This window comes from Schistocerca americana, chromosome X, assembly GCF_021461395.2.
Source record: "Schistocerca americana isolate TAMUIC-IGC-003095 chromosome X, iqSchAmer2.1, whole genome shotgun sequence".
Lineage (NCBI taxonomy): Eukaryota > Metazoa > Arthropoda > Insecta > Orthoptera > Acrididae > Schistocerca > Schistocerca americana.
This window is the reverse complement of record NC_060130.1, coordinates 815,905,351-815,917,894: the sequence shown is the minus strand read 5'-3', so window position 1 is coordinate 815,917,894 and position 12,544 is coordinate 815,905,351. Positions and strand designations below refer to the sequence as shown.

The following is a 12,544-nucleotide window of genomic DNA, read 5'->3' as shown; positions in this document are numbered from 1 at the left end:
ATGTAACATGAGGAAGGGAGGATAATAAAATTTATAAGGCTCAATACACATTCATTTGTACAGCCATGGTAAATGAGAACGTAATATTACAATGGAATCATCATCATCATCATCTACTGTGCACACTTAAAATGAAATTCATTAGTTCAGGGATGCAATTAGCAATTACAACTGATTTATGCACAATACGTGTAGTGTACAGTTGCTTTGGACAAACATTAATACAGTTTCAATGTTGCAAAAAAATCCGTTAACTCCAGATCAGATTACAATGCCAGTGACATATACATATACTTTATTAAGAAAAGTCTCCTGATGCTCTACTTAGCGTACTCTACATGATGTAAGGCGTGTGTGTGTGTGTGTGTGTGTGTGTGTGTGTGTGTGTGTGTGTGTGCGCTCATCCTCAATGGGCAACACTGCAAATACATTCCGTCAGAAAACAACAGGAGAACTGAGTGTTTCCAAAAGCGATTAAGGAAATGCTGACACTTTCAAAACCTCCCAGAGATTTTACAGCAAATAAATATACCAAGGTAACTGCGAATAATGTTACTATAAAGTGAAAGTGTCACGGTAACACTGAAATCAAACACTGAATTCCTCTGGTAGGCCAAAGCAGTTACGCAACAGGAAATGCCCAAATATAATGCATACTCTGCAAATCAATGGTCATACTATCTTGTCGACTATTGTAGACAACTTACAATGTTGTTCAGGGACAGGAACTCGGGATAGAATCATTTACCACAATGCTCTCTAGCAGACAATTATCAGAAAAAAGAACATACATCACCACTTAGAATTGCACAAAAGAATGTTTCTGTTAGTCTGTGGAGTAGTGGAAGGAGGTTTTATGGACTGAAAAGTTACAGTATGTTGTCACTCTCGGATGGATATGTCGACATAGTGAGTATACAGCAATGGATATTATCTGTGTGTTGCAGCAGAAATGAAATTCAGTAAATTGATGAGCTGAAGGTTTTTTGTTTGGCTTTAATTATTATTTCTGACTGACAGCAAAACTGGTGCCAATGCTGCTGGCCACAGTTTAAACTATAGCAAGGTCCTTCAACTGTGGCAACGTTCTCTGTGTTAATACAATGCATTAGTCCACAGAGCAAAGGACCATTGCATCACAGTTCTGCAGCATACCCGAGAACTCCAACAATTACATTATTAATTTTATTTTCTTATTTATAACACATATAGTTCCATAATTACAAAAAGTTAGAACCACTGCAGAAGTCTGTAAACAGAGAACAATAGGTAACTCTTACGTGAGAATCAAGCTCAAGAGCTGTTGTAAATGTGGCAATTATCAAGGCCACTTCCCTACACATCTCAGCAGATGAGGGTGGGACTGAGGAAGTATCACTACCTTTGTTCAAAACAATCTTTTAAGCTTTAGGGTGATCATAGGGAAAGGTCAAAAAATGGCCTTTCATAAAATCATTACTCTATAAGTGATAAAAAAAGGTAGAAATTGCAAAATGCTGTCATAATCAGATTTATTTGTGTGCTGAACCACCCACTTGTTAGTTGAAATAATTTTTGATGAACTATCATCCCTATATTTTCATATCTTTTGATCCCAACTTCTTTTTATTCCTGAAATGAAAAGCTACCTGATCAAAACTATATTGTCTTAGCACCGATTACAATGCAGAACTAGGTAAGATTAGGGCTTTCAAAAGCATCTGCCACAATTTAAGCCTGTTACGGGAATAACACGTTAACTTTAGTTTTTTAAGTTCTTGTTATACATTTACTGCACACATCACATTTAACATATTAGATTTTCTCCATAGCCCTGTGACCATAAGTAAAACAATCCAGGAAAATACTTCTGCCACCAAACATGCAAAATGCTAATCTTCCTTAGGCTTTCAAACTATGATGTTTCTTCAATTTTCTGTTTACCGTGTTTTGCTGATAAAGTTGGCATTACTGATGGAAGAAACCAGTCTGTATTAGTTTCCACCTATTCTTTACAACAATGAAAAAGAGGTTTCATAAATTCTCACTCACAGCTGAACAAATACTTGTGTTGTTGATAATGACAATAATGTCTCCATGTGAGTGAACCTGCTTTGTCAGCAGTAGCCCACAAATAATTCACCCATCTCCTTTCCATTGTAATGTATTGTAACTTGAGCACTGCAGTGGCACATGTTCAACATATCATACGCAAGCCTAGTTTTATGAATTGTTTGATTCCCACCATCTTGCCAATTGTGATTTACATCACAATTGAGAACGAACTGATCTTTCCGCATTACAAGAAATTGTTACAGGAACAGGCAACTACCTACTTAGAGCTACACTTGCATCAGATGGAGTTGTAATAGATATTTATGGAAATTGCATCACTAGAAGACACTGATTGAAGATACGGCAAAAATCACTATTATTACTCAATTTACAGTATCAGGTACAGGACTTGCTACTAATAATTTGCAGTGGCAGACACATAGGCTCAGTATTATAATTATGCAATGAAGGATACAATCCAAAACTTTCACTATACAGAAATAATCAATTCGCATACGAAGTCCTGTTCACATTCTGACCTTGATCACACAAATAGATAAGTAATTTATTAAATAAATAGATATGAAACTAAAGGAACGAAACAATGAACACAAAGCTGTATTACATTAAAATGAAATGTACAAAGGAAGTTTATTTAAGGTGGAAACAGGTTTATCTGTACCCATGGAAATACAGAATATATGTCAAATGTAACATAACAGCTTTAGTTATTTTACATTCAATCTAAATGGAAATAATGCGTATCAAATGACGAAGGAACAAGTACCCATGAGCATGCATGTATGTATTTATTTATATTTTTTACATAAAAATGTACACAGTGATGTGAAAATGTAATATGCATTTATAAACTATGTCATTGTCACTTACTTTGAGCCAATTCAAAATTGAAACTTCTATTTCCTATATCCTACTATCTATGAATTCAATCAGAAGATCAAAAGTTAGTGTCTACAAAGCATTACGAAAGATAAAAAAAGAGAAAGAAAGGTCCAACTTTACAAAGAGCAAGTGTAGATATTTGCTAAGGTTCAATCAGACTATTAGAAAAATAAGCTTTCACATTACTGCGAAATCATACAAACCTATTTATTACATGCTTTCTACAAATTTAATAATTAAAATCAAGTTTCAGACAGCAAAACATCAGCACTGTGGAATAAACAACACTATGCAGTTATCTGATTACGTTATGACTTGGACAGACTAGTGCTCGAAGGGAGTGTGAAATAGCTCCAGATGTACTTGTTTCAGACCCAAATAAACATTCTGTATAGACACCAAAGCTCACAATGTTTTTATAGGTTAGCATTTACAGTCACATGATAAGTTCAATGTTTAATGGGATGTTAACAAATCATGCACCACATCAGCAAATCAGTTACAACCCATGCAAAATTCCTTTAGTGTACTGCAAAATGCATTCCCACAATACCTCATTGATGGGCCACAATCCTGCTCTTAGCAAATTGATTTAAAAGTAAACATACATTCTTAAGTCAATGTTTGTCATAAACAGACAGTTAACAGCCCTTTGTATTCATTCAGCCATACTTTTCAAAAATTTAAGTACAATACCACTCTTGAATATTAAATTGAAAATATGTACATCAATCTTTCTGAGCAAAGGGTTTGACAGCAGTTATATCACAATTATTTTGGACCAGTTTCTGCAATAGTTCAACATAATCTCTTCATAATTTTCAGAACTTTTGGAAAAGTTTATCAGTCATTGATGGAGATTACAGAGAAATGATGCTACATGCAACAACTGTAGGCATTCTATCTCAGTTTTTACTGTCAATTTCTGACATGTGATGCATATTCATATTTCACTTCACAATATAACACCACCTTGTCAGACACACCTTTTTCACGTATTTCTACATAGTACACTGTATTTCTACATAGTACACTCATTACATGCATTATAACCAATCCACTTACAAAACAAATTACCTAGGCAACTTAACTTCAAGCTTAATCACTTATGTAAACTCTTTCATTAATTCAGAAGTTCAAGGAAACAAGCAACACAATATTTATCTACATCTACATAGATAGTTCTGCAAGCCCCCATAAGGTGTGCAGCAGAGGGTGAAGTTATATCACCAGCCTCATTCGTGTGAAAATCCTTAGTTTGAAGTATCTTGTTTCTGTGTGGTATCAGATTCAGTTTCTTCTGTTTACTCCACATTGTTGGCAGTAACATAAAGCTTATCAACATTTTCTCCCACAAATAACTTTTACTCATAGCCAATGAAAATTCCTCTAATAAATAAAATTAATTAATTCAGTTTGCACTAGACTCAAATGAGCTTCTCACACTCAAGCACCACATTTTTTAACTGCTACAGTAGGGACTGCAGATTGAAATGATTGTCTCCCTCAGCCCCTACCTCTGAAAACTCTCATTAGTTTAATGGACAATAAAGTCTTAAAGTGACTTATGAAGGGAGATAGTGGGAACCACACAATTTCATATGCCTATGTATCTGTCAATTAGACTCAATCGTATTCTGTTACCACCAAAAGATAAGTTTTGTTTGTAGTTTTGAAATGTATGAAGTATATTGCTATGTTAAGTGTTGCATTTTACGATACAAATTTCCTAATGGAAGCAATGCTTCAACCATTTGTCCGGTGTAACTTAGAAAAACTGCCGAGAATATGAAAAAACAGTTTTTTCTCCTAAATGAAGTTTGGTCTTTAATCTCATATCATGAGTCTCTGTGAGCAGCAAATATGTGCATGCACTCATGCACTGACATGCGCGCGTGTGCCCCCCCCCCCCCCCCCCCCCACGTGGATACGCACAAATATGCACAGAAACAAATATAAACACAACAATAATGGGGACAGAGTAGAATGCTGGGAGCTGCCACTGGACTGGATAGAGAGAGAGAGAGAGAGAGAGAGAGAGAGAGAGAATTAACTTTTTTTCTAAATTTAATCATAGGAAGCAATGAGAAAATAATGTTAATAAATGAAAGAAAAAAAAAATTATGCTGAATGTACCTGTGTTTCAGATGTTGGCTGGAACACTACCTGACAGTCCTCTAGTGAAACACGTAGTGATGCCTGGCCATTTGCCTGTAATTAAAAACAGAATCATTAACATAGAGATGACAGCTGACTGTAGAAAATGTACATGGTTCCATAAATTGGGGCAAAATAACAAATAAGTAAGGGAAACAAAGCATTTGAAAATTGTGGAAGGAGTAAAGATAACAACTTATCATACAGTTAAGGCATGGAGGTTTCGGCAGGCACACAAATGAGACTGAAAGCATCACTAAGCGTCCTATCGACCACTACATGTCACAAAAATATGACAAGTTGTTCCTCAGGCCTATTATTTATATTCCACCACGAACTTTGTATTATTAATTGTTAATAAATTGTTTTAACATCACTTTGACAACAAATTCACCAGGTAGTTTGCAATGGAGCACAATGAAAGGAAATCTGACTGGTTCTGTTCGAGGGAACCATCCCAGCATTTGTCGTAACTGATTTATGGAAACTACTGAAAATGTATATCTGGATGGCATGAGCAGGGCTGGAATCACAGTCTTGCCAAATGCAATTACAGTGTCTTAACCACTGCACCATTTCAAGCCGTACGAGCACTGTAGCACTTCAAAAAAGTACAATATGCAAAACAGTGATGCAGAACTTACTTGTGTCATCTGGCATACCTATCCAATGGTTGCATGTTGGATGGCAGTTAGTGCTGTAAGACAAGAGAAAGCTGTATGGGCTGGCCAACTTGGGCTAATGACACTGAGACAGATGCACTTGAATAGTGAAGCTGGACCAGTACTGGTTTAAGACATGTAAACTCATAGAGTATTTAATATTCATCCTCCTGTTATTGACAAGCTGTGGATATAACTTCTAACAATAGCATTGGCATCCAGAAGATGCAGCCAAGAGTAGCCTAAGGCTGTAAAGAAGTCAAATTTTATTAAATGACTTTCACAGAGGTGTTTAATAACCATCGGTTATAGCCATTGTTAGATATGTAGAAGAAAGGAATATTTGAGGACAATTTAACATACTGTGATGCACTACTCCTGTAGAAAACATCTACAGTGATCTGAAGATAGCAATTACATACCAAAACCAATTATCACAATGTGTACCTATGCAATCTAGAATGTCAGTACAAAAAGGTAACTACCATCTACTCCAGCAACAACTGTATTAATATGACACTGGAAAGTCCTGATTGCAATAGTGAATGGTTCTTTTTCCATTATTTGTATTCCAAACAAGTTATTGGATGTCAACAGTTACAGTTACATTACCCCAGAGTTGCAGCCCAACAACGATTCTGTCATTGTTTAAAATGGCCCTCGATGTTGGGGTAAGTATTTGGACACAAATCAGACATCTTTCATATCACCAACAATCTCCATATATGTTAAGTGGAACTAAAACTACCAAAAACTCATAGTTGCACTCAGCATCAATCTTCTACACCATTCCACTATCTCACAATGGTCATAATCACCCTTGTTCTTACCATTAAGAGAGTGTGTTACATCAGAAACCATAGCAAATCCACTAAAAATGGTGTTTTATTCTTTCCAAATTCAGAACTTCCATCTTTTCTAGCTTTTTGTTCTGTTTAACTCTATTTCCTCTCCTAGTAGCATTATAGTCATTATGCAACCATACAGTTACATATAATACAGGGTGTTTCAGAAGTGATGGTCAAGATTCAGGGATATGACAGGAATGATGATTCGAAACAAAAAAGTCAAGTAAAACATGGCTCTAAAACACATACATTATAGCTATGAGCAATTATTGCTCTTTAATACTGTGAAACAAATCTTGTCTACTGCAAGCTCTCTGCTTTCCATATTTTGGGAAGTGGTTGTATGCGCCAAAACAAGAAAAAAATGTCCAGTAAACATGTGCTTTAAAATGGATACGTTAAGAGCTACGAGCACTTGTTCATCTTCACTACTTTGAAACACAACTCCTCTAATGAACAAGTGCTCATAACTTTCAAGGTATGCGTTTTAAAGCCTAGGTTTACTTGACTTTCTCATTTTGAATGATCAATCCTGTCATATCCCTGAATATTGGCCATCATTTCTAAAACACAGTTATAGTCTTCAGATGCTGGTCATATAAAACAACTCTGTTATTCTCTCAAAATGACAACTTCCCATACTCAAATCGCTGAACATCTGACAATTCTCGTAACTGTCATTAGAGAAGGCAGTACCTACCCCAAATCACTTTGATTAAAAATCTGAAATACATGTGACAGTATAAGTAGCAGTGTTCCTCCATCCTACAGTCATAAAGGCAATAATAACAATTTCGTGCATGTTTCTGTTTAATCCATCCAGACTTGATTGAAGATGCTATGATTGTAACACACAGAAATTAAGAACCTTGTGAACTATTAGTACGTTCAGGAGGTGGCTAAGCGAACACGAGCGCTCACACTTGTTCTCTGTCTGAGTAGTGAGTGCTTGCGGCAAATATGGCTGTCAGACATCTTTATGTAGCGCAGGGGAAGTGCAAACTGTGCACTATCTTCAGAGGAATGACAATATGTTGAGTTCACTGTAGTTTCAAATGCAAGCATATATACTTAACAGCAAAATGCCTAAAGTGGAGAAAAGCAGCATTATGCCCGGGTTATCAACTTCAAAGCACAAGTCAAACACACAACTGTCAATGTTCAATGTACAACATACCAGAGCCGGATGCCTAGCTACAGTTAGAATTTATAGTACTGCTGTGTGACTAGCAGTTGAGAGATAAGTTTCATAATAAAGTAAGTTTCCCAAATGTGTAAAAAAAAAAAATTTTTTTAAGACATAAATTTCCACTACTTCACAAGTTTGCAGCTACGATTATACTGAATCTCTGATCACTGTATTTGTGTGAGCCTACAGAAGCTCAGTGACAGACTTCAATTTAAAAGCTTATCTTTGAATTAGTAGTGCTCACAAAGTGATACCAGACATTGATGTTTTAGTGAAAAGCAAAATAAGAAATATACATTGACATGCAGTGTTTCTATGTTTCACATACTGATAAAATAACAACAAAATACATGTTTATGTCAAATCAAAGTTAAAAAATGACATTCGTCATGAGGCTACATTAAACAAACAAACATTAAAAGAAATCTAAGTTTCATTTTACTGTTATTTTTCAGCGATGCAACAGTTTTAGGAAATAAATTTGCCACGAAAGGCATCAATTAGCCACTGTGAAGTGATATATCTCTATAGAACTATTAACAGCCATGGAATAGACACTCTGGCAACAGTTTCTCATGCCGAGCTGTCTTGCGCCAATTCCCCCCCCCCCCCCCCCCCCCCTACATTACACACCATGAGCTGACTGATTGTTCACTGCTGAGGTGTGGGTGCGAGCAAAGTAGATTGGTAAACAGACCTGACTTAATATACAAAATGATGCCGTAATAAGAAAGAAAATGAAGCAGTACATAGAAATAACTAAAAGTGAAAAAAATTAATAGATTTCTGATGTTTCTAAATACAGGCTAACTACTTAAATAAAAGCAATGGCATCAAAATTGGTCCAACTGCCAACAAGCTTACAGACTTTAAAAAAAGGGGAAAAAGGGGGGGGGGGGGGGGTTTACAGCTTGTCACCATTTCAGCATCACCTCAATGATTTTGTTCATTTCTGCAAACATTCCTCCGAATGTGCAGCCAGACAAAAGATGTGGCCAATATCTTTATTTTAAAAAATGGGGGGGGGGGGGGGGGTTGTCAGGTCCAATTTGTGAAAGAAGACTTTAACAAGGCTCATGATTTTCATTTATTCTGAAAACAAGTTTTTTAATTTTATGTACATAATTTGCTTTCAGGAGGCCTTCATACAAATAATATTTGGTCCATAAAATCAAGCAACAAAAGCTTTTCTTAAAAATGTATAACATATACTGTCAACAGCATGTAAAAATGCTCAAATCTGCAATTTAATATTTCTTTATTTGGCAATATGATAACTTTACTCTACTGCCAAATGAATTATAATTCTAATCTAATGTATTGCCTCTTTGCTATCAAAACACAGCTGAGTCTTCTAATATAAGGTTCATATCACCTTCCCAAATCCCAGAAGAGGCATGCTAATGGATGTGACTATCCATGCAGGTCGGATAAAACTCCATTCATATTTAACAACTCATTACCATTCACACAATACCATTGCAAGAAGCAGTCTCAGGGTTTTCTCATGCATATTTGCATATTTTGACCTTATAGGAAGTAACTTCATACATATTGCATACTTTGTTTTTTTTTTTTAACATTTAATATGACATATTTTACACTTTAGCCCTACATATTAATCACCTTTTCCTGCCTTTAGTGCATGATATTGCACTATTGTGTCTGATAATGGTTTTCTCAATTTTTCTGTATAAAATATAGAATTTCCATAAGGAATGATTTACCATTTTCTTTGACAATCATTCCAGAGTTTTCAGCAAGCAGACATATAATCTTGTTCCTTATGAGTGCTGTATTTTGGCAAACAACTTAGATGCATTCATGCTCTAATCTCCCTTCACGCTCAACGGTCTTATTCTTCCAATCTTGATTTGAGTTGGGAGGTGATCAGGAATCAATGAATGTCAATGTTTTTGCACACCATGATTGTAACTGGCAGGATTGTTGGAATAAACAGATCTGATACTGTTAAGACAGAGGAGCCGGAACAAATTCTGGTGGCAAAAATGGAACGGATCAGGAATTATTAAACTTCCCACTTTTACAAATTTCCTCATTTAAGCATTCATCTGTCACTTCCTGCCATGGGGAAATATCATTTTCTGCAGATAAATGCCTCAGCTTAGATGAGGAGATTTTGCATTATTATCTACTAGTGGAAAAATGCTCATATCGGAAAACAAAAACGGCGAATATGTTCTGTTTAAACGAGTCTGATTGAAAAAAGTAGTTGTCTTCATTCTACCTTCCTCAACACCTTTAAAAATGTTCCCCATTCTCACATGCAAACATATTTGCCCACTTTTTAACATGCAACTTACCTTTCACTCTCACACATTCCCCTAACTCTAACTCACTCACACCCGCTAGTCCATCGCTCAGCATTGCTCCTACCCATCCACTTCCAATTCCCATTCACACTAACTCGTTCAGCCCAACTCATGATCATTATACATTTGCGTCTCTCTGCCACTATCTCCCGTCTCACAGACACAGTCTCCTTTATTCTGTCCTACTACTATTGTCTCATCTCACTGTCATTGTCTCCCTCTTGTTCTCTCTTACTGCTCCTATCTCATTTATTCCTTCCCACTGGTGCTGTGTCTTCTCACTGCCATTATCTCTCTCTTGCTCATTGTCACTGACTGTGTCTCTCATTAGCACTGGCTCTCGACCCTTTCCGCTTTCTGCGTCTCTCTGTTCCTCTCCCACAGGCACTGTCTCCTTCATTTGTCCTAGCACTGTTCTGTCAGTGCAAAGTATGTTTCACTGCTACTGTGCCCCCCTCCTCCTCACACATTGCCATTGTCTTCTTTGCTCCTTCTATACTGCAACCACTGTCTACTATCGTCTAGTATTTATAAGTTTTCCATGTCCCTGGCACTGTCCCTGTTCCCTTCTCTCTCAGTATAAAAAAGTGTGAATATGTTTGCATAAGATTTTGGGGAAAATTTTGAAGGTGCTGAGAAAGGTAGAAAGAGGCAGCTGGTACCCCAACTTTTTGGTCAGAATCTTTTAAACGTGAGCATATTGGTCTTTTTTGTGCTCCAATAGGAGCAGTTTTCTGCTGGTTACCTTTCTGAACCTCTGAAATAATGCAAAATTCATTTTACACCTCATACCACATTTTACACGCACAAAAAGTTTGCTTGTACTTAAGTGCTACAAAATTGGGTTCCCAGAACAATTCTGATGTAATGGAGACACTTTACAGCATATTTCTCCATGATACTTAACTTCATGAACTATGTTTTTGCCTAACACCTGCACATGTGTAATTTACATCTACAGCTACCTCTGTATCTCAAAAACAGGTAAAGATATCAAGAAAATTTTCAAGGTTGCCTGAGATCAGGATCTTAGGAATATAAAGCAAAAATTACACCCATTTGCTGTGCATAAGTGTCTCGGACTCTGCAGTTCTGTTATGGTACCGAAAAAAATGTGTTTTTGAGGTATTTTTTGATAATGAATAAAGACTTTTGAAAACAGGAAGATGGAACTTCTAGATAAGTGCTTAGAGAATGTAAAATTAAAATTTGGGTAATTTGATGCAATTATTTATTATTTAGATTTTGCCTCACACTCAATTTTATGTGCATATTTTACATGTACATGTAAGGTAATTCTGAACCTCTGTATCTTGAAAGTGGATAAAGATACCAACAAAATTTTCAGGTGTGTTCACGAACAGACTCTTACAAACATATTGTAAAATTTCAGCCATTTTCAGTGCATAGCAGTCTCTGAATCTGTGTCTCAGTTTTGGTATGAAAAGTAGTAAAAAGCCCTTTTGTGGGGATTTCTAAGAACCCACCCATGAACTAATGGTATAAGTGCCTTAAGGCCTACTGTAACCATATGAAATACAAAAACAACCCATCGATGTGCTCCATTTGCCTAAGCAGGAGTAAATGTGTAATATTTGTATTTTTACTCTGTATTATGGAAATGGAAAAGGATGTAGATGAAAATGAAATGGGAGATATGATACTGCGTGAAGAATTTGACAAAGCACTTAAAGACTTAAAATGAAACAAGGCCCCTGAAGTGGACAACATTCCATTAGAACTATTGATAGCCATGACAAAACTCTTTCATCTGGTGAGCACATGAATACACTAAGCAGATTCAGAAGGATGTAGGTTGCAGCAGTTACTCGGAGATGAAGAGGCTTGCAGAGGACAGAGTAACATGGAGAGCTGCATCAAACCAGTCTCTGGACTGAAGACAACAACAACAACAACAATTGTAGGATAGTGACACTAAACCAATCCTCCTGTTGGCTATACAAATGGTCCCTAATTCAAGGGTTATGGAAAACAGTTGATTGTGCCATTCTATCCCCAATAGAACCCAAGGTATGAGCCACAGGAGAATCCCATTTTTACGCGCAAAGTTTTGGAACATATTAGGTAGTGGATGCTCGTGCATCCATACCCATTTATCATGTGGATTTGAGTGCTGCGAGTCTCTGAAGAGGTATTCTATTCACCTTTTAAGAGAACTGGAATCTGCTAAGAAAGAATGGAATTCAGAAGGAAATGGCTGTGGCCTATATTATGGGACCAACACTGGCATTCACCTATACTGAAAATGGGAAACCACAGAAACACGTTTTCAAGGTTGCCAGCATACGGATTTGAACCACCTCGCCTCCCAAATCCAGGGTTTGCTGGTTCAGTGCTTCAATGTACAGAGCTTCCCCAGTTAGTGGAGAATTTGTAAAAACTACTTGTTTACATTGT

General features: G+C 36.6%; 1 protein-coding gene across 1 annotated transcript in view; it reads right to left on the bottom strand.

Moving 5' to 3' along the window:
• Positions 1 to 12,544, bottom strand: part of LOC124556335 (mucin-5AC-like) — a 341,354-nt gene that overhangs the window by 112,517 nt on the left and 216,293 nt on the right. Inside the window, exon 10 of the mRNA XM_047130305.1 lies at positions 5,074 to 5,148. Within this exon, the coding sequence (XP_046986261.1) occupies positions 5,074 to 5,148 (75 nt within the window). The remainder of the gene's footprint in view (positions 1 to 5,073; positions 5,149 to 12,544) is intronic.